Source organism: Camelus dromedarius, chromosome 14, assembly GCF_036321535.1.
Source record: "Camelus dromedarius isolate mCamDro1 chromosome 14, mCamDro1.pat, whole genome shotgun sequence".
NCBI classification, from domain to species: Eukaryota; Metazoa; Chordata; class Mammalia; order Artiodactyla; family Camelidae; genus Camelus; species Camelus dromedarius.
The window spans coordinates 69119734-69147665 of NC_087449.1; the positions used below are offsets into that span (position 1 = coordinate 69119734).

General features: G+C 66.2%; 1 protein-coding gene across 1 annotated transcript; it reads right to left on the reverse strand.

Annotated features, from left to right (window-relative positions):
* Window positions 1–2500: 2500 nt before the first annotated feature.
* Window positions 2501–25922, reverse strand: ARHGEF16 (Rho guanine nucleotide exchange factor 16). Its single transcript, XM_031463871.2, has 15 exons — window positions 25798–25922; window positions 17084–17684; window positions 15255–15300; window positions 13928–14097; window positions 12375–12431; window positions 11871–12031; window positions 9199–9351; window positions 8910–9039; window positions 7949–8023; window positions 7537–7629; window positions 5555–5706; window positions 5182–5370; window positions 4290–4363; window positions 3675–3776; window positions 2501–3166 (listed from the first exon to the last, which is right to left on the reverse strand). Exons 2-15 carry the CDS (start codon window positions 17663–17665, stop codon window positions 3027–3029), a joined length of 2124 nt encoding a protein of 707 aa, XP_031319731.2. The 5' UTR covers window positions 17666–17684; window positions 25798–25922; the 3' UTR covers window positions 2501–3026.
* Window positions 25923–27932: the final 2010 nt, after the last annotated feature.

The window sequence follows — 27932 nt, forward strand, 5'->3', positions numbered from 1 at the left end:
CGGGGGGGCGGTAGACGGCAGCAAGCCAGATGTGCAGAGAGAGGGCCTAAAACCTGTGCGGCATGCAGTGAGGTCACAGGAACACACCCTTTGTGTAAATTGTGTTCCCATCCCATAGAAGGGACACTGATTTACAAGGACACGCGGCGCCCTGGGGGTGGCCTCCAGGCCCTGGGGTGATGGACTTTCCTCAGCCCCTGATGCTCCCCACCCTGCCCCCAACAGAGGGATGACTGGGCCGTCCAGCTGTGTGACCACTCTCCCTGGCCTCTGCGCGCCTGGGACCCACACACCCCAGGGAGCGGGGAGGGGTGCCCGCTGCCCCTCGGGGCTGGACACTGAGGTGCCCAGGGCGGCTCTGGGGAAGGGGCACCACTGCAGGCCCCGGCACCAGCCCCTACTCCCCACTGCCCTGCAGTCGCATCCACCATGGTGCCCCGAGGCGAGGGGCTCCTGTGGGATGGCTGGGACACCGCAGTGTCTGTTCCCGCCGGACCCCATCCTGGGCACTGTCTGGGGTTGGCTGGGAAGCCTCAGTGGCCCCCCTACAAACCCACTGACCCCAGCAGTGGGCAGAGCGTCTTTGGGCCTCAGTCTCCCCACTTTGTAGCAGGAAGGGCGGTGCAGTTGGCTGGGAAGAGGGGCCGGGCTAGATAGGCCCTGCCCCCGGTGCCGCCCCCTCCCCAGCGGAGCCGGTGAGCAGGTGTGGCTGGGCCTCTGCAGGACCCCTGTTAGCCAGAGGGGTGAGTGTCACCTGGCTCCAACCCTGAGGTTGTCTGTGATCCTAAGAGGCCGGGCTCAGCAAGTAGCAGGTCTGAGCACCCTGGCTGGGGCGGGGGTTCCCCGCCAGCCTTGCCATGCTTGAGGGGGTCATGATGCCTGAGCCCACAGGGCTGGAGCCCAGGCACTGGTGCTGGGGGAAGCCCGGCCTCTTCTCTCCGCCCCCACCCACCGGTCTTAGCCCCTCCAGGCCTCGCTGCAGGGCCCTGCACTTCCTGATTCTGCTGGAAGGGTTCTTGTCCAGAACTGGCCTGGCCTGGTCCTTCCCAGGCGCACCTAGCCACCCTCAACAGCCTGTCCCCAGTGGCAGCCCCTCCCCAGGGTCCTGGGACGTCCTTCCCCAAGGCTAAGTGTTCTTAGTCCCGGCTTCCTGGGCGGCATCCACTCTGCAGAAGGAAACCGTGCTGAGGCCGCTGGCCCTGGGTCACTAAAGCCAGGACGTAGCCCCAGGGCTTTTCCAAACCCACTTCGCTCCACTAACTGGAAATGTACCTGGCGGAGGATGGGTGGCGGGCTGGCCTGCCTCCCCAAGGGCCGGGTCAGCAGTGAGAGGGAGCGGGCAGGCTGCAGGGCAGCTGGCTTTCACAGATGTGCCCACTGCTCCTGCTAGGGCACGCGTGTGCCCACACGCACATGCACGCGCACACGCCTCGCCCTGGCACCAGCTTGCCCCCATGGCAGCTCCAGGAGAAAGGCAGGGAGTCAGCTCACAGGTGGGCAAACGGAGGCCCCAGATGCCCACCTGCCCAGGAGCAGGGCCTGATCTCGGTGACCCCACCCCCAGACCGTGCCTCCTGCACTGAGCCTGGCCCTGCCCTATCCCCTGGCCTTCAGAGCCCCCACCCCCACCCCTCTGCCCCACGGCCCTGCTTGGGCTCGGACCCAGGCTGGGTCTTTCCAGCTGCCTGGGGCCAAAGTCACCTTGGAGGTTAGTAGGGAGGAGCGGCCCCTCCCTCCTGGGGCCAAACCCCTCTACCACCTGGTTCAGTGGGTGGGGCCAGGGTCGGCCCCACCCCTCAGTCTCCTCCCCCCTGGCCCAGCCTGCTCCTCCACTTCCTCCTGCAGCCAGTCCCAGTCACCCACTTGTGGTCGGCAGGTGGGAATCCACACCCTGGCTTTTACAAAGAAGACAGGGCCCCAGCAGGATCCGGGCAGCTGGTCAGGAGAACGCTGGGAGCCCCCACCGAGGACAGCACTGCTGGAGCTGAGAAAGGCGCCAGGCACGGGAACTGGGAGGGCTGGCAGGGGGTTCCCCTGAGAGCCGACTGTCCTCTTGGCACCTGGCCCAGCAGCGCCCTGCCCACCCAGCTGGGCCGTCACCCTCTCTAGCAAGCAGGACACTTCTTCCCCGTCCAGGCTGGCTGACCACCCAGAGGCCAGGCCAGCCTGCCTCTCCCACCTGCACATCACCGGGGGTCCTTGGGGAGCAGACCGGCTGGGAGGTGGGGCCGTGAGGGAGGAGATGGATGGGGAACACCCTGGAGGAGCTCCCTCGGGCTCTGCCATGCCCTAAGTCCTCAGACCCACTGGGCAGGCTGGGCCCCAAGGGCTCGAGGGGATGGCCTTGCCGTGACGCTCCAGGCTCCAGACAGTCCAGGGCCGAGGTCCAGCACCGGGACCACGAGCATGACCACACACATGGGGGCCAGCTCCGGCCCACGGCACTGTGGGGATTTCGCAGGGACTTGTGCGGACTTCACCCTGATTCAGGTTCAACGTGCACATTCAGGCATTACAGAAACACTTTAATGTCTCAGTCACAGTTCCAGGGACGGCGCTGCAGGATCACCTCCCTCCACTGCCCACCTGCCCCCGGGCGCGGGGCAGCCCCGGGGCCTCCAGGCCCGCTTCGTCTTGCACTGGGGCAGGAGCGCCGTGGGAGGAGCACCCTCAGGGTCATCCCTCTATCTCACGCCCACAGCACAACTGCCCTGCGGGTGCACAGGAGGGCAGAGTGGGGCGGCCAGGAGCTGGGGGAGGGCGCAGCCAGCAGCAGGGCACAGGGCCGGGCTGGGCTCCTCCCGGTGACACAGCTGGGCCCGGGCTGGCACGGCTCCGTGAGCCCGTCTGGCGGGCGCTCCCCGACGAGCAGGCAGGACCTTCCTCCTTGGAAGTGTCTGGAGCATGTGCTGCAGCCCGTGGGGCCTCAGGGGGACCAGGGAACTTCCAGGCCCCCTGGAGATGGGCACGGCCACTTGCTGGAGTGTGGACCACAGCAGGGCCTGGCGATGTGCCCGCAGGCCCGGCTACACGTCCGTCTCCACCCGCAGCCGCTCCATCCTGCGCACGTTGTCCTCCACGGCCTCGCGGCTCGTGATGCTCCGGGCAAAGTCCTCGGGGAACCAGCCGGTTTCTCCATCCCGCAGCCTCTCGCCATAGAACCATCCTGAACCCAGACACACGGCAGGTGAGAGCAGGGTCCTGAGGACCAGGCAGGGGCCCATTGTTGGCACCCCCGGTCCTCGGAGCTGCTGCTCCAGGAGACGCCAGGGCCCAGCATTCCTTGGGGCTGCCCCCGTACCCCGCAGGCCTTGCTCAAGGGCACCTGATGGGAAACCAGGTCCCGACACTGGTATCGGGGGCTGAGCACGTTCCAGCCTGGTTTGCCCATCCTGTACAGGTGTGCGCAGGGGCCACCCCTCCCGCTTAGGATACCGGGACCAAGAGCCCACTTTATCCTATGACTCTGGGACATTTGAAGACATCCTTGATGGAGGATGCTGGAGGGGGCCTGGGAATCAGGCCCACCATGAGCTCGGGCAGGGACTGCTCCTGGGGAGGGCGGGCTCGGGACAGCTGCCCGTGCAATGTGCTCTGGACTCTCCCCGGGGCCTCAGATGCTCACTCGGCACCAGCCCCTCCCGCCTGCCCCATGCCCACCCCCTTGTGCTTACCATCCTCGTGCTCCAGGACCAGGACCACATCTGCCTGCTGCAGCGTGATCTCGTCCACCTGCTTGGCCAAGTAGGCCTTGGTGATCTCCACCTGGAGCAGGTCTGCAGAGGGTGGAGGCATCAGTGACTGGACTGTTCCAGGGTTGGGGTGGGCCGGGCGCTCTGCAGCCTGAGTCGGGCAGGGCCCAGCTCCAACCCACCCTCTGTGGCCTGGCCCCGGTGGGGCCCTCAGGTGTCCCAGCACATGGACACGTGGCAGCTTCCCTCCAGCTAAAGCAAGGACCGCTCCAGAGGCTGCGATTCCGGGGCCAAAGCGTCCAGCACCGGCTACTAAGGGCCGAGCAGGGCCGGAGCTGGGCTGACAGATCCGCAGGCCAGTCCACTCCAGTTCTTCAGCCTGAGTTTCTGCAGCCACTGGGCGGCGCTCCCTCCCCAGTGCAGGGAAGAGCTGGGTCTGTGCGCACAGATGGCACACACGTCCATCCCATCCGGGGCTGGAGCCCCAGCCCCACCCCTGCAGGCCACCCTGGGGGCAGGCCCTGGGGCAGACAGAGGGCTGCACGGCACCTCTCCTCTCCAGGCCAACCCTCAGCCCAGGGCGGGGCAGGCACTCACCTCCTTTGTTGGTGGGGCCCCGCTCCTGCCGCTCCTTGTGCGTGAGGGCCGTGACCCACCGCGCCCGGTCGCTCCTGGGGGCAGATAGAGCCTGAGCAAGGCCCGAGGCTGACTCCACCAGCTGGTGATCTCAGACCCCGCCCCCACAGCATGGCATGGTGGGAAGATAGGGGGTCCCTGAGCAACCCCCACAACCTTCAAGGTGGGATAAGCAGTTGGATGCAGGCTCAGGCTGCCTTGGGTGCCCTGTGGTGAGTGGGCCCTGAGCCAGGAGGTGTACATGGGTGGCCCCCTGCCTCCCGGACCCACTGCGCTGGGGGTCCCTGCACAGGAAGTCACGCACATGTGAAGGAGTGGCAGGCAGGCCTCCTCCAAGGCAGGCTGACACTGAGTCATACCCGCCCAGGGCCACAGAGTCGGGCGGCGGCTGTATCTGCAGAACCCAGGCCTCCCTGTTTCGTGGCCCTGGGCCCAGAGCACCCTGCACTTGTCAGTTTGCTGTTGGACATGCTCAGCCTCGCCTCCTTACTGGAAAGGAGGGAGCGTGGAAACTGAGCCAGCACCTTTCTGTATGCTGGTCCCCACCACTCTGACCTCACCACCCCCTGCGCCCCGACCCTGTGCTCCAGCCTGCTGTCCTCCTGGGCAGGGGCCTCCTGCCCCAGGGCCTTTGCACTGCCATGCCTCTGCCGGAACTTCCCCCTCCTCTGCGACCCTGGGTCACACCAGATGGCTCAGCTGCGCATCTTGTGGCTGGCATGTCCCGCCCCCCCCGCCCCGAGGTGTGAACTGTGTGAGGACTAGGTTGTCCCTCACACAGTGCAGCGCCCGGGAACACTGACCACGTCCCCACGGAGCTGTGAGGGCTGCCCCTCCCAGAGTCCGGCCTTACGCGGAGTCGGAGGACAGCAGGAGCCTCTCCTGGCGGCCCTCGCTGTTGTGCAGCAGAGTCAGCTGGAAGGGGTGCGGCACGGAGGAGCAGCGGTTGCCGCCCCCTGGCAGAGAGGGCTCCGAGGGCTCCATCTTCTGGACCTGGATGTGGTCCACCTGGGCGTAGTCCTGGACCACGAAGCTGTCCTCGCTGCAGGCAGACAGGCGGTCGGCCATGCTGCAGGGGTCTGCGGGCAGCCCGGGCTCCCCACGCCTCTGGCTCCCCTGCAGCAGCTGGAAGGGTGCTCCCGAGGGCTGGCTCCCAGGCACCTCCCCGGCCCCAAGGCCGCCGCTGCCACCCGCTCCCTGTGGCAGGCCGTGCAGCCAGAACCCACCTCTTCTTCTTGGTGACCACCAGGACGTCATTGAACAGGAACAGGTAGCATGTCGGCCGGCTGGCGAGCTTTCGGAAAAGCCCGGTTTCTTCCACCATGAAGAGCTCTCCGCGCTTCAGCAGCCAGCGGGAGGCAGAGATGAGCGGGAGGGACTGGGGGCAGAGCCGGAGAGCTGGGTGAGTCCCGACGGGGGGCAGGGGACAAGGACACACAGCCGGCGGTGGGGACTGGGTGACCCAGCCTCCACAGGGCTGGACTGAGGAAGAGAGTCTGACTGGGCCTCCAACAAAGGGCTATTCATTCGGCCGACAGGTGCTCACGGGGCAGCTACTGGGCCAGATCTGGGCCCAGATCCTGCGCAGCAACCTGCCTCTAGCCAGGCCCACGGGCTTCCTGGGCCCCAGCTGAGCGCTCCCCTGAGCCAGGGGGTGACGGCCGCTCTGGGGGAACCTCCTTGCCCAAGACCAAGCAGGGGCTCAGCCGCGTCTATACAGACTGTGAGGAGCCCTTGTTGTGCAGAACCACATCCGGTGTCCAGGGGCCCTTCCTGCAGACGGAGCTCCCTCCTGCTCTGCGGCCCAGAGAACAGGCCAATAAGTGAGAGGCGCAGGTGGACAGGACACCCCTGGCCCCCGCCACCTGGGTCCTACAGCCTCACGGCCGGTGCTCAGACCCAGCCTCCCGCCAACAGGGCAGCTGCTCGGGCGTCTGCCTGGAGCAGGAGTGGGCAGGCAGAGCAGGCTTGGAGGGGAGGACTGAGGAGGCCCACCCACCGTCTCTGTTCCCCAGACACATCCCGCCTGCTGGGACTCTGAGCTGTCCGGCCCCCATGCCCTCCAGTTCTGAGACATCAGGGGGCGAGAGCCCCGCTCAGGGGTCAGCCAGGCCCGAGGCTGGGTCTTTGCTCTGGTCAGGGGTGTATTTCACCCCAAAGGTGAGATCTGCTGCCCGGCCAATGGGGTCAAGACCCGGCCGAGGGTTTGGGCTCAGCGAAGCCACAGCTGTCATCACTTGAACGCCTCCTCGGTGAAGCCCACCCTAACCCACCCCAAGGAGCCTGCTCCCCTTGTCTGAACCTCTGTGCCCTCCCTCCACATCTCCGTGACCCCCCTGCCCTGCCCGTGGCTCTGGCTCTCACTGGGCTCCAGCCTGCTGGGCAGCCTCTGGGGGCTGGAGGTCAACAGCTCAGCCTGGTTGGTGATAGGCTGAGGCCCGGCCCACGGAGCTGCTCTGACCCCAGTGTCCTCTGAGTCTCCTGCCCACTCCAAGCCCCCAGGGCTCTGCTGCAGACAGGCCAGAGGGGCGGGGTGGGGGCGGGGCAAAGGCTGACTCCAGAGAGCGGCTCCCACCAGGGTGCTCCCTGCTGGGCCGCCCCTAGGAGGCGCTCCCTGCAGAGGCCCGGTGGCCCGGGACACGGCGGCGTGGAGGACACGGCGGCGTGGAGGGCACGGCTGTCCTGGGTGACCACGGGGGCGGGCCCTGGACCGTCCAGGATGGGCCAGTCTGTGGGACATGGGGGATTTGGGGGGGCGGAGGTCTGAGCCCTGACTGCTTCGGGGGGGCTGGAGGCTGCCTAGGCCCCACCCCAGAACCAACGGGCTGTCCTGGCCTCACAAGGAAGCCTGAGCCGGCCTGAGGTCATCCAGCCCCTGTCCGGGCACAGCGAGGAGGACCCCCGGCTCAGGCAAGCCCTCTGACCCGGCCTGCCGCCAGCCGCCCCGGCCTGGCCGCTCTGCCAGGTCTGCCTCTGCCCTGCCGCTCCGGGGGTGGGGGCCTCGGGGGGAGGGCGGTGGAGCTGAGCCCTGTGGCCAAGGGCGCACAAGGGATGCTCCCAGGTGGGGAAAGCGGCCTGCAGAGGTCAGGGCAGAGGCTTATTCCTGGGCCTTGCAGGGTGGGCACCCTCCAGAGGCCTGGGGGCAGTGACCCCTGACCTCAGACAGGGCTGGCGGGAGTGGCCTCTGGGGCCGGTGGGGACTGCCTACCTTGACTTTGCTGAAGTCCAGCTGTGTGTGCAGCGTGTACATCTGCTCCGTGCGTTCCATCTTGTGGGCCCCCTCGTTGCATTGCTTCACCAGCTGCAGGGCGTGTGCACACGAGAGCGGCTGTGCTGCAGGCAGTGGCCCGGACCCCGGGACTGCCCAGCACCCCACCCATCCAGCCTGGCCCGGCTGCCCACAAGCGCCGGCCCTCTCGGCTGTCCTAGTCCCTACCCCACTGTGGGCTCCCCCACTGTGTGTGCGCTCCACTCTTTCTGGGCGTTTCCCCATCTACACTGTGAGAAGCCTGGGATGGGCGGCCTGGAAATCCTCCCTGCCCTGCTCTCAGGGTCTCTGCCATCGGTGGGGGTGGGGGCAGAACTTGGGCACTCCTTCCTGCACCCTGGATCCCCCTCACCTTGCTGATGGCCTTGAGTGCACGGCTGGCGGCCCTGTACCTCTCGGGATGGCCCTGGGTCTTTAGGCAGAGTGTCTGCAGGGAGACACCAGACGTGAGCAGCCACACGTGCCTCCTACACCTGGGCTCAGGGGCCGGCCCGGGGCAGGGGCTTCCCTGTGAGCCCCAGGCCCTGGGGGCACCCAGAGGGCTCCTGCCAGGCCCCACTGGGGCATGCAGCCCCCAAAAAGCTCTGCCAGGTCAGGCCAGTCGGGCTGGAACCTGGAGCAGGTACTCCCCCAAGACCCCACCTTTCCCGTGCCTGGCTGTCTTGGTCCAGCCTGGGGAGGCGCCCGGCAGCCTCTGTTTCTTCATTTCACCAGAGGATCTGATCTCCTGTCAGCCTTGGACGCTGACCCACTGAGCACGGGCCACATGCTGCCTCTCAGAGCTCAGCTGGGCCCCTGCCACGTGCCTGCCTGTGTGCACATACGTGCATGAGCACCTCTCAGCCCCATGAGCCTCTCTGCCCCGTGAGCCAGCATCTCAGAGACACGAGCCACTGGGAGCCCCCAGGACCCCTGTGTCCATGAAATAGGCATGGTGATTGGGGCCTGGGTCCCCCCAGGGCCCCCACCCGGGACAACTGGCCGAAGGGTGCTGGGTAGGAGGCAGCCACATCCTGGACCGATGCTCAGCAGGGATCTGGGAGACACCGGATCAGACTCATGGACACAAATGAAGCATCAAGTAAGTGAACAAAAATCCGCTAAGTACAGGAATGGCTCCTGGCAAAGAGAGCTCTGTGGGCAGGGCCACTGCTGCCGGCCACGGGCATCGTGGCCGTGAACGCCGTCTTGTAACTGTCCTCGAAACTGTCACGTACAGACAAAGCGCGAGGACAAGGTCGGGGGGGACTGATGCCCCGCCCGGAGGTGGGACCCGGGCACCTCCCGTCCCCGGCCGGCGTCTGAGCACTCACGTCTGTCAGGAGGGGCAGCCGCGTGACCCGCTGCATGGGCAGTATCAGGAAGGAGATCATGGGCAGACCCCCGCACGCCGGCCGCTGCTCGATCTCCCTCAGGGCCTCTCGGAAGGCGGCGTTGCTGCTTCTGCAACAGAGGACGGGGCTCTCAGCTGCGGCAGGAGGCGTGGCCGGTCCGTAGAAAGCAATAGAAATCAGGCCACGGGCAACATCGAGCTCCGAGACAGGGTGTGGGTCCTCCCGAGGCCACCCGCGCCCCAGCCCCGGGGCCCGGAGGCCGGCTCACGTCAGCTTCTGCAGGGCGCGCTGCTGGTAGACCTCGTTGGAGCAGTAGGCGACGTAGGGGTGGAAGTGCTTCTCCGCGTGCTCCTCCAGGATGTCGCTGATGTCCTCCACGCACACCTGCACCTTGTGCCGCTGCTCCAGGTCCTCAAAGAACCTGCCGGGGGTGGGGGTGAGCACCACGGGCCTGGGGGTCCGTCCCCTGCCGCATATGCACACGCACGCACACGCACACGCACGCGCACGCGGCAGGAGCCCAGCGAGGCTCCTAGGAGCAGCGCAGAGCAGGCACCCGGTGGATGGGATGCCCAGGCTGGACGGGACCCTGGCCCAGGCCCTCCCAAGAAAACCCCAGGACAGATCATCTCCTTAAACCTGAAGTAACTGGGCACACACCCATGGCCAAATCCAAGGCCACTTCTTGCTAGATTCTGGACAGATTCCAGCGGGCATCATGGGATGTAGACACGTAGGACAAAGAACTTGTCACTTTGACTTCACGCCTGGGGACTTGGGGCAGGACTGCCCAGCGCAGGGCCAGGACAGGGGCTCCAGGCAGATTCCTTGCCAGTGACTGCCGGCCCCCCGATTCCTGCTGGGGTCCGTTTCTGAGCCTCAATCATAACCCGGGCCTTGGCTGCAGAGATGAGGACAAAGCTTGGCCAGTGCTGGCCCCGGGCTGCCCTGAGTTCTGCTCCCACCAGCAGCCACTGCTGCCACAGCCAGGCCTGGCTGGACCCAGGTCAGTCATTGGGTGTGTCAGCTGCCGGCTGGAACCTCCAGTGTGTCCTGCACAGCTGGAAGGAGCCAGACCCTGAGGCCTCATCGCCTCTCCAGGCACTGATACGGCCGCCAGGGTCCTCCACCCCAAGAGCTCTGTCCCCCTGAGAAGCCCTTTCCCCCGAGGCCCCTCCTTGAGCCACGAGCATCTCTGCCCACACCCGACTCTCAGAAGCCTGCCAAGCTGGGCTCCTGGGCCTGCCCCAAGCAGCCTGTCTGGGAGATAAGACAGCTGGTTGACATCCCAGGGGCAGAGAGCAGAGTCCCTGAGCAAAACCCGCCCCACATGGGGAACCCCAGGCGGCCCACACCCCTCCCTGGGGAGTGACCAGGCGGAGACAGCCAGTCCACCATGGTCCTTACCATCCACCCCGCCTGGGAGGAGGGGAGGGAGCCAGCAGTGTGGCACCAAGGTGGGGGGGAGCAGTGAGAGGGTGGGGAGGGGGTCCCGGGTCCTCAGTCCTGAGGACATCGTGGAGCCCAGCATCAGCCCACCCAGGACGTGTGTCAGAGGTCCCACTGGGAGGAGGGTGGGCAACCTCATTAATCGTGCCCCCACCCCCCAACCCTGTTGGCTCTGATTATCCTTGGCAAGGCTGGTGAGGGTCTCAGGGAGGGGGAGCAAGGCCTTGGCTTGGAGGTGGGCAGGGGTCCCTCAGGCCCCCACTCGCTGGGCCCTGGCCTGACCCCCACTCACAGGGGGACTGCACGTCTTGTAAGTGGGGACACTCTGCGAACCATCGCTCCTGGGCAGCCCTGGCAGACGGGGCCGGGGGTGGCTTATCAGCAGCAGATGAGGACCCCCAGGATCCCGCCCGAGAGGGAGGCCCAGCTGCCTGGACGCAGGGCCACACACACGTGCGTGCACAGGCAGGCCAGGCTGGTCAGTACCTCCCAGGGCGACCTGGAGGCCTTTCCTGGGCTGGCCGGCCCTCAGCCGCTGACCCGAGATAGCTGACTCCTGAGGAGGCCAGAGCGCCCCCGGGGACAGTGACGGCCAGCCTGGGGCCCTACGGAGGTCGGAAGCAAACACGAGGGAGCAGCTTCCAAGCGCTCAGCCCTGCTGCACTCGGGCACACGGAGCGCAGGATCAGGTCTGGGGGAGGGGCAGCCCTGTCCCAGGCCCCCCGCCAGGCCGGGGGCTGCGGGCTCCCCATGCCGGTCCAGGGAGCTCTGCAGGGAGCCCTGTCTCCAGGGACCAGACAGCCCTGATACTCCATGGGGGCCCTTCGGCAGCAGACTCAGGTGGGCTCAGCGAGGGCGGGTCTGGCACTGATCTGAATGAGTCCCCGAATCACCTCCCTCACCTCGCCCCAGTCTGCGGGGTTGGTCGGGGGACGTGGGACCCATCCCTCAAGTTAGGGAGAGTGCTGAGGGTCAGGGAGATGCCAGAGGTGTTATGGGGTCACCCAGGGTACAAGGCAGTGCGGGGCTGAACCCACACAGGTGCTACCTGGATGGTGCCCTCCACGGGGGTAAACGCACACACACACCCCTGACACTGCGCACGCGTGCACACACATGTACACGCACACTCAAGCCCGGGCAGTACTGCAGCTGCACACCTGGCCCCTCCTCCACCTCCTGGTCCTGCAACCAGAGCCCGGGCCGGCACCAGACACCTCTGGGCGGAACATGACCCGGGCTGCAACTCCGGGCTGCCTCCCGCCCGCTTGACCCGCAGCCCCGCACGCCTTGTCATTCCACCCTCTGCACCTGCGTGTCCCCAGGGCCGGCTCTCGGTGGCTGCATGGCCCACGGAGGTCTCGTGTCCCCTCCCCACCCCAGGGCTGCTCCAGATCTTCCATCCACACTCGCAGGCCAGGGTCTCCCAGAGCCCCGGCCTTCCCACCCTCCTGGGAGCCTGCCGCCACTGTCGAGGGGCCCGGGCCTCACTTCCGACTGGCGCCCAGGACGTCCGTGATGTTGGAAAAGAGGTGGTGGTGCTCCGTCTGGGTCATGGTGGCCCGCAGCTCTCTGGACTGCAGGAACTCGGCCACCAGGATACCAAGGCTGTGCTGGTACGAGAACTCGGACGTGAGGATCTCGAAGATGGCCTGGGGCGAGAGCAGAGCGGATGGGGGCAGCCCTGTGTCCCCGGGGCCTGGCCCGGGAGGGGGTTAGGAGAGTTGCCCCGCCACACAGGGGGCCCGGCCCAGGGTGCGATGGTGACGAGTGCTCAGGCCATGCAGATGTGCCCGGGGTGCAGGGGGCAGGCCGGGACTCGGGACCCCTGGACAGGACGCGGGCTGGGACTGTCAGCACAGCTGTGAGGACGTGAACCGTCGCTGGGCACCAGGCCTGGGAAGCAGCCAGCGGGTGAGGGGGCGACGTCACTATGGCTGCTGTGCCTCCCACCCCTCGATGTCAGAAGCAGGGCCACACCCCGCCCCACCTCACCTCCTGCCTCTTGCGCTCCTCGGCTGGTAGCTTGTCCAGGATGCCCGACTCCACCACCTGAGGACGGCACAGGCCCGGAGTCACGGGCTGCACGTCCCAGAAGCTCACCCTCCTGCTGGACCAGAGCCAGCGTGGACAGTAGAGACACCAAGAGAAGGCGGGAGCCAGGCTGGCCTGGCAGAGCCGTCCCTCGTGGGACACCTGGGCTGCCCTTGCAAAGCTCAGCACAGGGGGACTGCTGAGCTGGCCTGTCCCTGCTCTGTCCCCTCACCGACATCTTTCCTCTCCATGGAAACCTCCCCTGGGCGGGACCACCCCCTCGGAAGGGCCCTGGGGCAGCTGAGGAAGGGAATGGGCATCCAGAGGGCAAGGCCAGCAGGCACTCCACGGTGGGGAGGGGGCTCTGCCCCACAGAGCTGCCGGCAGGGGGAGGGGAGGGGGGTGTGGTGACAGTGGAAAGGTACAGAGGCACCTGGGAAAGCTGGGGGCAGGGCCGCGACTCAGACACACCTGGGCCAGGTGAGTCAGCGCACTGCTTGGGAGGGGAGTGACACTGCCCCAGCTCTGGCCCTCAGGGCCCCCGGCCCCAGGCTGGAGTGCAGCTAACTCAACCACAGCACGCCTGCCAAGTTCCCTGCCCGGAGGCATCCCCTCTGCAGGACCAGGGCCACCCAGTTCTGCTCCCGTCCCCACTGGACTGGGCAGAGGCTGCCAGCAGCGCCTGGGCCAGGAGGGTGAATCCCAGGCCTCGACCTCCAGCCCAGAGGCTTGGCTGGGACACCTGGAGCTCAGGTGGTCAGGAGCAGAATCCCTGGCAGCGTTTTGAGGATGCGGCGTCCTGGACCCCACCCCCACCCAGCTCTGGGCCGCACCTGGCGCCTGGCAGGTGGGAACGAATGTGTATTTCCAGACCTTCCACCTGCTGCCCTTACCCCCACCCCATTTTGGGCCCTCCCTGGCTGATGGCCCCCCGGCATGCACTGCAGATATCACTCCACTCCCAGGGGACGAGGTCAGGAATCTGTCTGTCCCATGGCCAGCTGTGCCCTCTGGAGTAGTGACAGCTGCCTCCCTGGGTACCTGCTTAGAACACCGGGGCCTCTGTCCCTGACATGCTTTCCATGAGGCCCTGTGGGCCAAGTACCAGCCCTGTTTTCAGATGTCAGGGAAGGTGAGGGGGCAGCTTGGCGGTGGTGCGTGACTCCAGCCTGGCTTCTCCCCTCCCCTCCTGCCTCCTTACTCGGACCCTCCTGGCACTCTCTGGGGGCAGGGCCCTGGGAGGGTGTCCCCTGTGCCCACAGTTCCCTCCAGGTCAGCCCGTCACACTCACACACACACACACACACACACACACACACACGGATGGCACGTGTCCCTCAGTGCTCTCCCCCACAACGGACCGCCCCCAAGGTTCCCCGCAGGGCAGGTAAGGCAGCCGCAGGGAGATCCCCGCAATCTGGGTGCAGATGGGGTGCTTCTAGGAGGCTCTCCCGTCACTGCGAGGACCACCCATGGGCTTGGGAGAAGGGCTGCCCCCCGCATCCCAGCCCCACCTCAGGGAGTTGGCTCCAGGTGATCTGGGGGGGCCGGTAGCTCTTGACCACGATAGGGGCGTCCACCTTTCGGGGTCCCTCAGGGCCGGAGGACTCATCCAGCAAGTCATCGTCGGACTCGTGGCTGGTGTTCAGGCCTCGCTCCCGGATCTCCTGGTAGAACCGGGGGTCTGGGGAGAGGGGGCGGGTCACACGCAGGCCTGGGGGCTCTGGGCCGTCCTGCCCCCCTGGGAGCCCGCAGGTCGAGTCCTCCCAAGGAGCCCCTGAGAGCACCAGGCTGCGCAGGGTCCCCCAGAGCAGGCCCCCCTCGGGCGGGCGCCCTCCCATGGCTGGCTGAGCCCAGGGCAGGGGTGGCATCCGGGTGCAGAATGTGGCACCTTCAGACCCGAGCTGAGCCGACAAATCAGAGAGCCGCAGGGGCTGCCTGACGTGGCCTTGGGGAGTGGGGCTGGGCGGGGGCTCCCTGAGGGCTCGGGAGACTGGTCCCAGAGCCCTCCTACCGGAGGGAGGTGCGGTTTCCGGCTCTCGGGCTCTGTCTGCAGCCGCACACACCGCAGCAGCACTGGGCGGGTGCACGGATCGCGGCGGCTCTGAGCCCTCAAAGCAACCCCTCCAGTCTCCTGCCACCGCGGCCCCAGTGGGGCACTGCAGCTGCCCTCCTGGGGCAGGAGGCCCCGATCCTGTTGCCTCCCCACTTCCAGGCCTGCGGCTGTCCACAGAGGTTGGGGCCGGCAGGGAGGGGGCCCTTCTTGCCTGCCGCCCCTCACACCCACTGGGTGGTCCATCCTGGCTGGGTGGGCACCTGCCTCTCCAACTCCCATGGGGCCCTCCGGGCGTCCCAGTCCTCAGCAGGCTGAATGCACTGCGCTGGGCCCTGTCACGGCCCAGCCGTGACCCACGCCCCCGAGCCTCCTAGACTGGGTCCCTGTGACTGCATGACTGCACCCCAGGCCTAGGGCTCTGTGTTTGGTCTTGGTCCCGCCAGCAGGGCCTGGCGCGTGCGCTCAAACACACACACACACACACACACACACACATACACACACACACACACGGCGTGCTCAACAAACATCTCCTGAGTGTGGGGGCTCTGTCTGCCCCTGGCCCTGGGACAGCACAGAATCTGAGCAAACTTTCTAGATCCAGCAGAGCAGCAGAGTCTGAAGGGCCACGGGTCCTCCAGTCCCTGGAGGGATCCCATCCCGCACACCCTCCGTGCCACTGCACCCAGACCTTCCGCCTGCCCCAGGACGTCACAGGGAGACCTGCCTCACCCGGCCCCAACCTGGCCCAGATCCGCCAAGGTCGCCCCCTTGGCCGTACTCACCGTCTTTGAAGGAGCCCTTGTGTGCGCGTTTCCGCCCCAGTGTCTTCTGTGTGGAGAGACACAGAGACATGGGCGGTCAGCGGGGAGGGGCGGGTGTGGGGCTACAGCGGTCCCTCCACCCGGGCTCCAATGGGAGGCGGCTCTGCTGGGCATGCAGAGGTGCTCAGGAGATGTGAGCTCCAGGAGGGAGGAGGAGCTGCCAAGCGGAGGCAAGGGGTGGGATGGGGGCTCAGCACAGGCAGGGCAGGTGACCTACGGCTGGGCAGGTCCAGGACGGCTGCCTAGAGGTGGAGGCATGTTGAAAGGGGATGCTCAGAAAAAGGGCGTCACGACCGTCCTGGAGGGAAGCCGAGGCAGGACAGGTGGGCTGGCAGACGGCTGAATAGGGACAGTGGGGTGGGGGCTAGGGCCGCAACCCGGGCCCCGTGTGTAGGGGACTTGGGGCGGCAGGAGGAGCAGGGCCTGGGCCTGGTGGGTTACCCGGTTCTAGCGCAGGCCCGGGCCCCTGCCCCAGTGGGGGTGGGGCTGCCGAGGCAGGTGGAGGGCGGGGCTCTTGGGGCCCCACCAGGTGCCTGCTCAGACCCCGTCTCCTTGGCTGGGCCGCACCACTTCCCATGACCTCTTGCTTCCAGGAAAGTAGGAGCTGGTTTCTTGAAACAAGTTGTGGCCTGAATGCTCCTGTTGCTGCTGGCCTGAAGTGTGGTGCTCCCGGCTGCATCTGGTGTTGCTCCCCCGCTGCCCTGCACCCCCCAGAGCCCCCATCCCTTCTGCCTTCTGCCCCGCTGTTGTCTCGGTCCCTCTCCCACCTCGCCCCCACCCTGTGTCCTCGCCTCTGCTTTAATCCTCTTTTCTCCGGGACCCCCTCTTCCTGGGCCCTGAGCTCCTGGGGAGCCCCTCCTGTGCTCCTTCCACGCCCTGAGCACCCCCAGCCCAGCCCATCGTGCCCCTGCCACCCGCCTGCTCCTGCCACCCTGGGAGCTCTCCTGGGGCCTGCCACCGGGCTCAGCTCCGCACCCTGGCACTGGCACCAGGTGCCTGGGGGTCAGGAAATGTTGGCTGGGTGTGGGAGGCAAGCATGAGCGAACGATGGACCCTGCAGGCCCGGCCCCGGGCGGGTGCGGAGTGCCGAGGTCCACCAGCGGAACGGCAGGGGCTATGCTCCACCTCCCGGGACAGGGGTGTCTTTAGACAGAGGACAGTAGCTCGGGACTCCCTGCCTCCGCCCTTCTATGCACCAGGTGCCAGCATTCTGTGGGGCGGTCTGGGCTTCTCCCCAGGCCGGGGCCAGGGCTCATGGTCAGGGCAGGAGCCTGTGGTAGAGGGGGCCACCGGACGGCAACCGCAACTGTGGGCACAGGGAGCCCCGAGCTGGCTGTCAGGCCGGGCAGGGAGGGAGAGGGTGCAGAGGGCGTCAGATCTGAGCTGCTACCGCCCCTCCTGAGTCCCCCACGACGGGAGCTCAGGCTGGCTGCTGCTGCAAGGCCATCCCTGAAATCTGTCCTTCGGACAGGCGGCGCCCCCTCGGGTCCCTCCACAGGCTGCACTCCCTGCTGTGCGTGAGAGTCTGGTGTTCTGGGTAAAACCCTCGACCTTTCCGAGCCTCAGCGGCCTCATCTCTAAAATGGGAACATTCCGACTCTGCTCACAGCCCGGCCGCTGGGCTTAACTGGGATAGGCCGCCCCAGGAGCCTGCACAAGGCGGGGCTTGCTGGACGGCAGCTGCGCGACGCCGGCGGGGAGGTGTGCCCAGGCCGCTCCCTGCCCACAAGCTCCCGCGGCCCCTAGAGGCATGTCCTTCTCCCCGTTGCCCAGGCGGACGGGCCCCCTACCTTATTTTTGGCTGCGCACCGAGCAGGCTGGCTGGGCTCCTCAGCCAGAGCCTGCAGCTTGGGGGTGAGCTGGACAGTGTCCCCCTCGCCGCCCGGGGTCCCCAGGCCCTTCATGGCCGCCCGGTAGGACTGGTTCCGCAGGTTTCGTCTCAGCATCCCTCCGGGCACCATGTCCACGTCCATGTCGTCCAGGGAGAAGCTGGGGGCTGAGAGGAGCCGGGGGTCCCGCCGGGCGGCCTCCTTGCTGAGCACGGCCGCCCCGAAGCTCTGATGGCGGGCCGGGGTCTTAGCCTTGCTGGACACGGCCAGGCTCCTGGGGATCAGCTGCTGGGTGCCCATCTTGAGGGCCGCCGGGCTTTGTGTGCTCAAGACGATGGCCCTCGGCTCCTGGGCCTCGGGGGATGGTGCTGGGGGTGCCGGGGTGTCAGGCTGGAAGGCGGCATTGCTCCTGGCTGGCAGGGAGCCCCGGACCATCGGGAGCCCGGATGCTGGGTTTCCTTTGGCGTCGAGCCGCAGCTCCGAGTGAAAGCGGTATTCCAGGAGCTTCTCCTCCAAGGAGCTGTCCGAGTGCCGCTGGGCCATGGCGAGTGGCCGCAGGGTCCTGGGGGCAAGGACAGAGATGAGGCAGCCCTCCTGCACACTGGCCCCACTGCTCTTCTCAGCATCTGCCTTCCAGAGCCCGAGGTACGGCTGCCAGGACTCCCAGCCCATGGTCCCCAGACTCCCCAGGGAGGTGGGAGCGCAGCCGGCTGGAGGCGTGCAGGGAGGCTCGGGACAGTCTCAGACCTGCAGGGACCCAGGCTGCCGGAATCAAGGCAGAGGACAGGAGGCTGGTCGCCAGGGCTCTGGGGACCTGGTGGGAGCAGCCTGCTTAGGGGCTGGCCTGGTGAGACACCTGTGTTTCCTCTGCTGGGTGGGACAGGCTCTGTTGGGGATGTAAGCATGGGGCAGTGCAGGCTGCATGGGACCTGGACTGGAATCAGCCACTCGGCCTCTTGGCACCATTTCCTCAGGGTCAGCATGAGGACGCCAAGAAACGCTGTCCGTGCCAGACAGCCTGGCTGCGCCCCCGCCCCGCCTCACCCCGGGTTCCGAGCACGCAGGGCCAGGCTTCGCTCTGTGGCTCCAGCTGTGGCTCCAAATCGAGAGGCATGGGCTTCATTCTCATTTTGCAGAGAGGCCAGGGGCTGGCAGGACGCATGGGAACAGGGTCTGAACCCAGGCCTGTCTGATTCTCTTGTCTCAGCGCCGCCTGGGGTGACACCACTGTGTTCAGCCGTCTACATGGCCTTTCCACTCGTCCCATGACACACTCACACTTTCCACATGTCTGAACTCAGAACGGGGCCAACAATCTGTCTCAGGAGCCTTGCCAGGCACGGTCACGGTGGGAGCCACGTGGTCCCGGAGAGGGCGGGGGTGTTTGCATAGCTCTGCCCCGGCGCCCACAGCCCCAGGACACACTGTGCTCCAGGGGCGCGGCCGTGGCCTGTGACCGGTGCCCTCCGAGGGCTGCCCACTCTCCCCGCATCCCCCAGATGTTCCAGCCCATCCCTCCCAGCACCTCATGTCCCACCTCCACCCCTTCTCCCTCTCCATCCTCACCCACCCTCCAGCCCTCGGCCAGCCTGGCAGCCCCATGTGCCCACCACTGTCCCCCACTTTCCTCCTTCCAGCACAGGTAGGGCTGAGCAAAGGACGTGTGTCCCTCCTGGGCAGAAACTTCTGGAGCCACTGACAGATTCCCCGCCATACCCTCCCCCATGGCAGTGATGGCAGGAGGGCACATCTGGATGGAGCCCCACCGGCTTGGGACCTGAGTGCCCAGGACGTGCAGGGCCCAGAGACCCAGGGTCTCTAAGCACTTTGCAGGGCTATTTGTCACTGCAGCATAACCAGGCTCATCCTGACTGTTAGCACATCATTTGGCCAGTGTGGGTGGGTCCACGGCCACCTGTCACACCTCTGGGCCAGGCAGAGCCACTTACAAGCTTCAAGGGCACCAGCCTCTGACCACTGACCAATCCAATCTGAGAGTCTGCTCTCCCATCACCACTGTCACTTCTCCCCACTGCTCGCTGCACCTTGGTTTCAAAATCTGTAAAATGGGCACAGTAAGAATCACCCCGCCTCCCGAGGGTGCTGGGAAGGGTGGTGGGCTCATAGGTGCTGGGCGTGAGGGGCCACCGAGGGCTATAGCCTTGCAAGACCAAGCTGCATAGAAGGTCACCTGGAGCCTCAAGGGGAGAGGCTGCCGGCTTAGCACTTTGTAGGATCAAAATCCAACAGGAGGAGAACTCGCTCCTTTAATTCTTTCCCCTTTGAATAAAAACCTGGATAGCCACCCTTCATGTGCTTCTGATATACACTTCTTAAATGGTCAAATGCTTCTTAAATGTTAGCATGATCAGGGCCGGGTGGGGGGGGGGCCTGTTTTCCAGATGGGGAAACCAAGGCTCCAGGCCGCCTGCCCAGGGGCCCAGCTGGGAGGGAGCCTCGCCACCACGCCTGTGCCGGAAGTGGCAAGGCCTGGGATGGTGGGTGCCACCGGGGAATCACCATCTGCCCCAGGAATCACCGGGCGGGTCCCAGCCCGAGCCCACCTCACGCACAGCCTTGGGTCTGCGTGCTCGCCCTGGGAGGTTCCAGCTTCAGCCTAGGAATCCCTCTGACGGGAGGCCGGGCAGGGCCGGCGCACGGGGCTGGCCTCGCTCATGGCGCGGTCAGGGCGACTGCAGGGCACCTGGAGGCCTGGCTCTCTGCCTGGCTCTGCCCCAGCCCATCAGTTTTCGCTAAAACCATCCCAGGAAGGCGTGTGCGGCTCAGCCTCCAGGGCCGGCAGGGAGGGGCTGCCCACCCGCCCGTGAGCCCTGGCCACCCCCACAGCAGGAGGACGGCCCACGCATTCCTGGGGACAGTCTGAGTCACCAGGCTGAGGGTGGCAGCAGCCAGCCCGGGCCTCCCAGGGGGCTGGCAGCCATGGGCGGGGCCACACCCGCCTGGGTCGCCCACCCCACAGGAACCTGGCTGCCCGTCAGCCAGGCCTGGCTGACAAATGGGCTTCTTTCGCACTTGTATCTGTTTGCACACCGAGCAAAATGCACCCAAGCGGGCGGCCGGCCAGGAGACCCCCGGTGTCTGAGTCCTTTTATTCTAGCCTCGGCGTACCTGCCACGGGGAGAGCTGACGCTGTCCTAACGCGCAGGTGGCACTGAAGGGCCAGACAGTGACTGCGGGGCCGTGAGCCCCGCCCGCCCCGTCCCCTCATCCATCCTCCTTCCCCGCCTCCTCCCTTCTGGAGCCCCAGGCCTGAGTCTTCCTGACCCCCTCCTCTGAGCCCGGCCAGTGGCACTGCGTCTCCCAGGAGAGGGCAAAGTCTGCTCCCGGCTGGAAGGTGCCAGGTGGAGCCCGTCAGGCCCGCCATGGCTGGACGTGACCTTGGTTCCTCGGAGGGGGCCACACCCACAGACCTGGGCCACCCCCAGCGCGGGACCCAGGCCTGAAGGAGAGGGGCGCTGTGCCAGAGGTGTGGGCAGCTGCCCCAGAGGTGTGGGCAGCTGCCTGGCTCTGCACGAGCCCCGGGCCCCAGCCTGAGCGGCCCCCGGAGTAGCAGGCATCACAGGGCCGCCGTCTTCTTCCTTCCAGTGTTTAGTTGGTCACACAGCCGCCTGGGTGTAGGTTCAGAAGTCAAACAGCACCGAGAGGCTTATCATCAAAGACAGGTGTCCTCCCCCGCACGCCACCCCATTCCCCGCCAGCCACCACTCTGGGCTTCTCAGCTTCCTCCCAATCCCCAGACCAGGCCCGGCGCTCTCTTTCACGGTCTCCCGGCCGTGGGCGTCACCGGCCCTCTCTGGCCGGCTGCGAGGACGAGACCCCAGCCTCGGCTCGGCCCTTCCGCGTGGGTGTTGGTGTCAGCACGGCCCGCCTGCCCCCGCTTCTCGTTAATAATTCTCTCTCGTTTACTGGCTGGCCTTCCTCCTGTTAATTTCCTGGGTGTGCCCCAGCGGCCGCGCCCTGAGAATGCTGGCCACACAGTGCGCAGGGTCAAGCGGCCGCCAGCCTTTGCCCAGAGACCCTGTCCTCTCTCCCCGGCACACCCCTCCCTGCTTCGGGGGCAGGAGATCGGCCCTTGGCCCCCACCCTGCACACTAGTCCTCTTCTTTCTTCCTTCCCTCCCCTCTGAGCCAGGGCGCGCCCCCTGCCCCCACCCACTGGCATCTTCCCAAGGCAGCGCCACAGGAGGGAGATCTTTGTTTAAAAATGTCTCCTTTCTGCCTTTTCCTCTGCCGGTAGCCAGCGGAGCTTAGGGTCCCATTTGAGACTAGTTTCTTCCATAATGGAGAAGGCTCCTTCCCTTGCCTTCCCACTGCTGCTGAGACATCGGTCTGACTTCTCCTCCTCGCGTCGTGACGGGAGGCTCTCTCCAGCGCCACTGGGGGTGTGGGCTCCCCGCTTGACCCCCGAGCACTGACAGCCACGGGGAGCCGCTCACAGAGACGGAGCCACAGGCTTGTGCATCCTGCCAAGCTGTTTTAGGTCCGCACGTTTCCCAGTGGTGCTTCTTTGATAGGTCCTCCCACCTCTTTTCTCTGGTCTCTTTCCGGAACAGCCATCTGTGAGCACTGACGCCACTGAGCTGCCCTCCTAATCTCCCATCTCTCCCTTCATGCATCCCGCGTCCTCCTTTGTGAGGGGCTCCCTCCATCCCCCCAAATGGCTCTTGTTCTCCTCGTCCTACGAGGCGCTCTCTCCTGCTCTTTACTCACCGCAGCCTGTTCTTGTTTCGCGAATGCCATGCCCTCTGTCAATGTATTTTCTTTCCAACTAGTTTCTCCCTGCTCCTGGCCTGGCCACACTTCTCCTTCATCTCAGCCCCCTCCCAGGCCCCAGGCTTTCCTCAAACACCGGGTGGTCCTGGTCCTGGTCTGCTGTCGGCTTCTGTTAGGAGACAGGCAGGTGCTGGTGGGGGTCCTGTACCCCGAGCGCACACATGGCCTTGTGCTTGGGTAACTCTGCCCAGCCAAGCTCAAGAGTCGGAGTCACATGGAATTTGGGGCAGAAGCACGTGCTTCTGCCTGGCAGATTCTTGGGGACCCCTCACCGGGTCTGGGTCCGGCAGCTCCTCCTCCAGCAGAGTAGCTCTTTCATTGTCCTCGTCAGATGCTGGCCAATGCCTGGTGTCCTGCAGCCAGCATAGGGGATGGGTGAGAGCGTGTGCCCTTCAGGCAGCAATGTTGCTCAGAGAGGCCGGACACCCTGCAGTGACCACTTGAGTCACAGAGGCAGGTCTGCTCCCCAGCAAGGCAGCCCCGGAAAGCTCCCCCAGAGATGCCCATGGCAGTGAGGGCTTCGTGGTGACTGTCTGTCCCTCTGTCTTCCCCAACGAGTCTGTGCGTCCTTTAGGAGCAAGGACGACTTCCTGTTCATGTCCCCACAAACAGTTGGGCTCAATTCCCAAACTGAAGAGGGAAGGCTGACATTGTGAGCACCTGCTCTGGTCTCCTCTCCCTGGAAGCACGTCTTCCGGAAGAGGCCCTGCTGCTCTATGCGGAAGATTAACCCGCACAGGCCTTGGCTTCGAGTGAGGCAAATCCTCCAGGGCAGCGCCGCGGGGGCTCCAGGCCTGTCTGTGCCACCGCCCGGTGACACCCTGCTGCTCCTGCTCAGGGTGGGCTGGGAGGGCCCCTACCTTTGAGCCCTGGGAACCACAGCACTAGCTTTTCCCTTGGCCCCTAAGCAGCCCGCCCTGGGGCCCCCGGCGCACGTGCAGATGCGGGCAAGGGGTACGTGGGACCTGGGCGGCAGGAGTGGTGGGCTGAGGGTCAGTGGGTGGAGGCAGATGGGCCTCCGGTGGCCTCAGCTGACCGACACAGCTTGTCTGGTCCTGAGCCGCTCTTGGCTCCACCCTGGCTGTGTTCTGGGTCGCCTGGCCCAGGGGGCCCTGTGCAGCCCAGCCCCCCAGAGCCCTGGTTCTTCTGGGTGGATGGGCTTCCTGGGGCCGCAGTGGGCTCAGTGCCGTCCCTCCTGCTCCCCCGAAGAAGCACAGCCCCCCTGGCCTGGGCCTGTGGCCCTGGTCTCAGTCGCTCTCACAGACACCGGGACCCAAACTGCACGGAGCTGAGGACCCACTGCCCCTTGGGTGAGGCCACCTCGACACCTCCATCCTTGGGGCACCTCTGTCCCTCTAAGGTCTGAGGGACTTGACCCTGCCTGGAGGGGCTCAGTCCGCCCGGCACCGTGTGCCCAGGCTCGTCTTTGCTTGGGCAAACTGGACCCACAATGATGGCCTTGTGCTCGGGTAACTCTGCCCGGCCAAGCTCAAGACTTGGAGTCACGTGGAATTTGGGGCAGGATTTGGCTTCGGAAAACACACAGCATGTAGCAAACAGTTTCGTTCGCAAAGTGGTGGGGGGCAGCTGGGGGCTCTCCACTGAGGTGCCTTGGCCCCCTCAGGGGACACTCAGCAGCGTCTGGAGACAGTGGTCACAGCTGGGGCCGAGCTACTGGCCTCTGGTGCTGCCCAGTGCTTTACGGCGCACAGGGCGGCCCCACAAGGGATGATCTGGAACAAACGTCCCCAGGGCTGAGCTGGAGAAACCTCAGCTTAGCTAAGCGCAGACTCACCCGCCAGCGTGGGGGTCGGGAAGACCCGCCGGCTGCCCTCGGCCCGGGACGCAGCCTGGCAGCCGGCAGTGCTAAGCCCTGGGCTCCCCCTTTGGACAACGGCTCCAGGCCCCTGGTGGGGCGGTCATCACAGAGACTGCCCTCCCGGTTCAGCCCGCGGTGCCCACCCGTCCAGGCCCCTCCGTGGCTTCCTGCTCCCGCCTCTGAGTCCAGACGCCCCATAAGCCCAGCCGCCTTGCCAGGCTTGGCTGGCACACAGGGATGGGGAATCAGAGCCCTGACTCCACAGGTGGCCCGCACAGATGACCCACAGGTGTCCTCCACACACTCTCTCATCCTCTGTGTCCTCAGTCCCTCGCTGCTCTTCTGGAAGGAGGGTACTTTCCCTCTCTGCCAGGTGAGAAGCAGGTGCAGAGGGAATGTGACCCCTGCTGGGGTCGGGCAGCGGGCAGCAGAGAGCTGGGTGGGGAGCCAGGCCCGGTCCGACCTAGATCACTGCCCCAACGCCAGCGGGGCGAGTGGCGACTCTCACTGGAAATAAAGACGCTGGGACAGGTGGCTGGTCACCTGAGCACGGACAGTAACTCCCACAGGCGAAGGAGACAAGCAGCTGAGACCCACTCAGAAACTGAAACTAAAATCCCGGGAGCCAGACTTGGGGAGCGGCTGTGCCCATCAGATCAGGCACAGACTGGCACCGCAGGGGCCCCGGCAAGCTGCCTCACGCCGCTTCACCTCTGCGCCTGGCTCCCTGCCGTGCCAGGTCAGAGACACCCCCAGGAACCAGAGCCCCTGGGGAAGAGGGATGTCCCCCCCCCGCCCCCACACAGGGTCCTTCCTGCAGGTGTCCGGGGGGGGGGCCCTGCCGGCTAGCTGCCCCTGCCAGGAGGCCTCGGGGGAACCCCACGATCTACCCCACAGAAGTTCTCATCTTTTGTGGCCTGTGGGCATCGTCAGAGCAGCGACCAGAACAGAAAGGAGCCCCAGCTGAGTCAGCATCCTCTAACTACTCTCATTTTACAGAGGAGGAAACCGAGGCCCAGAGGGCTGAAGTCACTTGCCTTAAGTCACACAGAGCCAGGATTTGGACCTGGGGACCCCACCCCTAAGCACTAGGCAGCAGGGGTGCAGGCAGACCGGTGTACAGAGTCAGGGGTGCTCCAGCCCGTCCCAGCCAGGCCCGCAAGCTGCTTTGCCTGGCCTTGGTTGGCCTGACAAGCACCCCTTAACCCCTCACCAGGAGGTGCAGACTGTCCACCTCAAGGACAGAGGAAGGAATCAGGCTGTCTGGGCTCCAGGTGGGACGGGGAGCTCCCCAGCGCCCCCGCCCCCACGCCAGAGAGTGGACTGAGGCCCACCCACATCTCGGAAAGCAGCCTCGCTTCCCAGATGCGGAAGCGGAGGCTGGGCAGACAGACAGGTGTCCCAGCAGCAAGGGGAGCCCGCAGCTTCGGAGTCGAGCCCCACCCTCCTCCCTCCCCTCTCTTTCTCGGCTCAGGCAGCGCAGGACCTCTTCCCTGCTGGGGGCTGCTCCCCATGGTGGGCGAGGAGTTCCTTCTCCATTTGCTGCGGGGAGGGCTCCTCATTCTTGGGGCTGCTAACTCTTGTGCCGAAGCAGGTTTGGGCAGCAGATTCTCCAGGGTTTGGGGAGAGTTCTTTATTGCCCCTCCCCCCTTTTCAAAGGCCCTGGGGCTCCCTAAAGATCTCTCAGCTCCTATGCCCCGGTGGGAGCTCTGGCTGCAGAGTTCCTCTCCAGGGCCAGGAAGCGTCCGCTAGGGCTCAAAGGAGGGTAGGGGGCGGAGGGACGCCAGGAAGCTTGAAGCCCGGCAGTGGAGGGGGGGTGGTAGTTCGGGGGCCCTGGGGCCAGCCAGGCCCCGCCCCCTCCCGCAGCCCGGGCCACAGCCACCACCGCGGAGGGAGGGAGCCGCAGAGTGTCGTGGCCCCTGGGGCGGGGCTGGCGGAAAAGCGCAGGGGAGGGAAGGCGCCCCTACGGTTGCCGGCCCCCCTCCAAGGTGTACCCCCACTGCCTCGCTCACCCGTCCTTTCCCAGGCTCACCTCTTGGCCCCTCACCTGCCCCCAGGCTTACCTGCGCCGCGGGGCGGAGGACAGAGCTACGAGCGCGGCGGCCGAAGTGGGGCCGGTCCAGCCTCCAGGCTCCCGCCCTGGCTGGGCGGCCGTTCCGGGCCCCGCGCTGGGTCCCGGCCGCTCGGTCCCTCCCTGTCCCCGCCCCGCCACTTCCTGTGAGGCCCTACGGGAGGCGGCGGCGCGCTCCGGCCCCTCCAGGTGGGCGGCCAGGTGGGCAGGGTGCCGAGGGCCGGGCGGGAGCGGACGGCGGGGCGCACCCCAGGTACCTGGCCGCGCCGCCTGCGTCACTGTCCCCACCTGGCCGGCCGGCGCCCACGTGACCCGCGGCCGAGCGGGCTCGCGCCTCGGAGTCCCGGCCGGAGTCCCCTGCGCCCCCTATGTCCACCGCCATCGGTCGGGTGTCGCCTGCTGGGGTGCCCCCGGGTGGCCTGCCTTCTCCCACTGCGACCCTGAATTTCTCCTTATAGGCCTGGGTCTGCTGCCTCCTCTTCCAAGAAGTCCTCCTGGAAGCTGACCAGCCCCGCGGGGAGTCTGATGCTTGAGAGGCTCCGCTGCTGCAGAAATGGCCGCAGCTTCTGGATTCTTTGGAGACTGCAGCCAGAGAGCTCCCTGGGAGCATACCGCGCACTCTGGCCCCTTCGTGTGCATCTGCTGCCCCTTCCCAGATAAGGATACTGAGGCCTGGGAAAAAGGCGCTTGCCAGTTGGCACGAGGCTGAGTCTGGACTTGAAGCCTGGCCTTTCCAGGCCTTGCCCAGGATGCAGAGTCTGCAACAGCTCCCCAGCGGGGCTTTCAGGAGCCCAGCTCCCTGGCGCTGGAGAAGGTGCTGGGGGCTGGGGCCTGTTGGCTTCCACTCTGGGCTTGGGCCCACCAGCCAGTCAGACAGGCAGGGCGCCCCCATGCCCCGTCATCCTGCCTGCCCTGTGTCACCCACACCCCGGTGTCAGGTGACTCCTGGATGTGACCTGAGATCCCCGGACTCATCCTTGGCGGTGCGGATGTGCCAGCCCCCTTCCGGTCTGCGTTTGGGTCCTTTTACGCTTGGGTCCCCTTGCCAGGAAAGGCCGTTGCCAGATGTGTCGCTGCTGGAGCCCAGGCTGGGCTGTGCACTGGGTGAGCCTCCAGCCCACCAGTCTCTGCGCAGACCCCAGGCCTTGGTGCAGCGGACAGGGTGCAGGGACATGCCAGCCGGCAGGGCAGTCTAGCCTGGGGTGCGTGCCTGCCCCCTCCTGGTGTCCACGCCCCCAGGGCTGGTGGCTGTGGGAGCTTACTGCCCTGTGTGGGGCCAGGGGGTGCCACAGGCTCGCGGGGCTGGCTTGGCATTTTCTTGGGCGTTGTGGTTTGAAGGCCAGTCTTGCTGGGCACACCTGTGGCCTTCCCAGTCCCCACTCCTCCAATGTCTGCCCTGAAGCAGGGGCCTAGTTGGCCATAGGAAGGTGCCCACCAGGGCCATCAGTCCCGTGTGTGTGTGTGTGTGTGTGTGTGTGTGTGTGTGTGTGTGTGTGTGTGTGTGTCTTGAGTGGGTAGGGGCTAATGGCTGACTCCTGTGGGCGGAGTCCTGGGCCCTGCAGCCACCTGGGCAGACAGACGGCTTCCAGGCAGCTCCTGGGAAAGGTGGACACCTGCTGCCCTCCAGAGGCCATTGTGGGTACTACACCCACAAGGCCCAGACTGCAGGAGGGAGCTGCTGGGGGAGCCCTGGAGGGTCTTGGCCTGTGGGAAGACAGAGGCCCCGTGGGTTCCCGACTCTGACTCAGTGCTTTCCTATAAAACCTTCTTTAAGAACGCAGCTTGGCCACTGTAGGGTTGATCCCCATTCACCACTCCAGCACCTGGAGTCTGGCTCTGCCACCAAGCTGGGAGGCTTCGGGGGCCACTTCCATCTCCGGCAGCTCAGTGTGGCTGGGGGCAAGCGACCAGAGCAAGCGGCTTGGCCTGTCTGGGCCTCTGTTGTCTCAGCTAGAAAGCGGAGGTTTGAAGATGACACAAGAAATGACCCAGAGTCGGCGACTCGAGCCTTTAAGTGTCCGGGGCTGGCCACACAGGCCTCCTCTCGCTTGCCTGCCAGCAGGGGTGAGCCTGCAGCTCTCACACGCCTGTGGCTGGAGCCAAGGGCGTGTGGGGCTGGGTCGGCAC

What these genes read in the sequence shown, in the direction of transcription:
- ARHGEF16 (XM_031463871.2), bottom strand. Translation starts at nt 17,665, where the DNA reads ATGGCCCAGCGGCACTCGGACAGCTCCTTGGAGGAGAAGCTCCTGGAA. An exon ending in CAAGGGCTCCTTCAAAGACG is followed by an intron (nt 14,098 to 15,254) that starts GTGAGTACGGCC and finishes CCCTCTCCCCAG; the next exon opens with ACCCCCGGTTCTACCAGGAG. An exon ending in CTGCTGTCCTCCGACTCCGC is followed by an intron (nt 4,364 to 5,181) that starts GTAAGGCCGGAC and finishes ATCTGCCCCCAG; the next exon opens with GAGCGACCGGGCGCGGTGGG.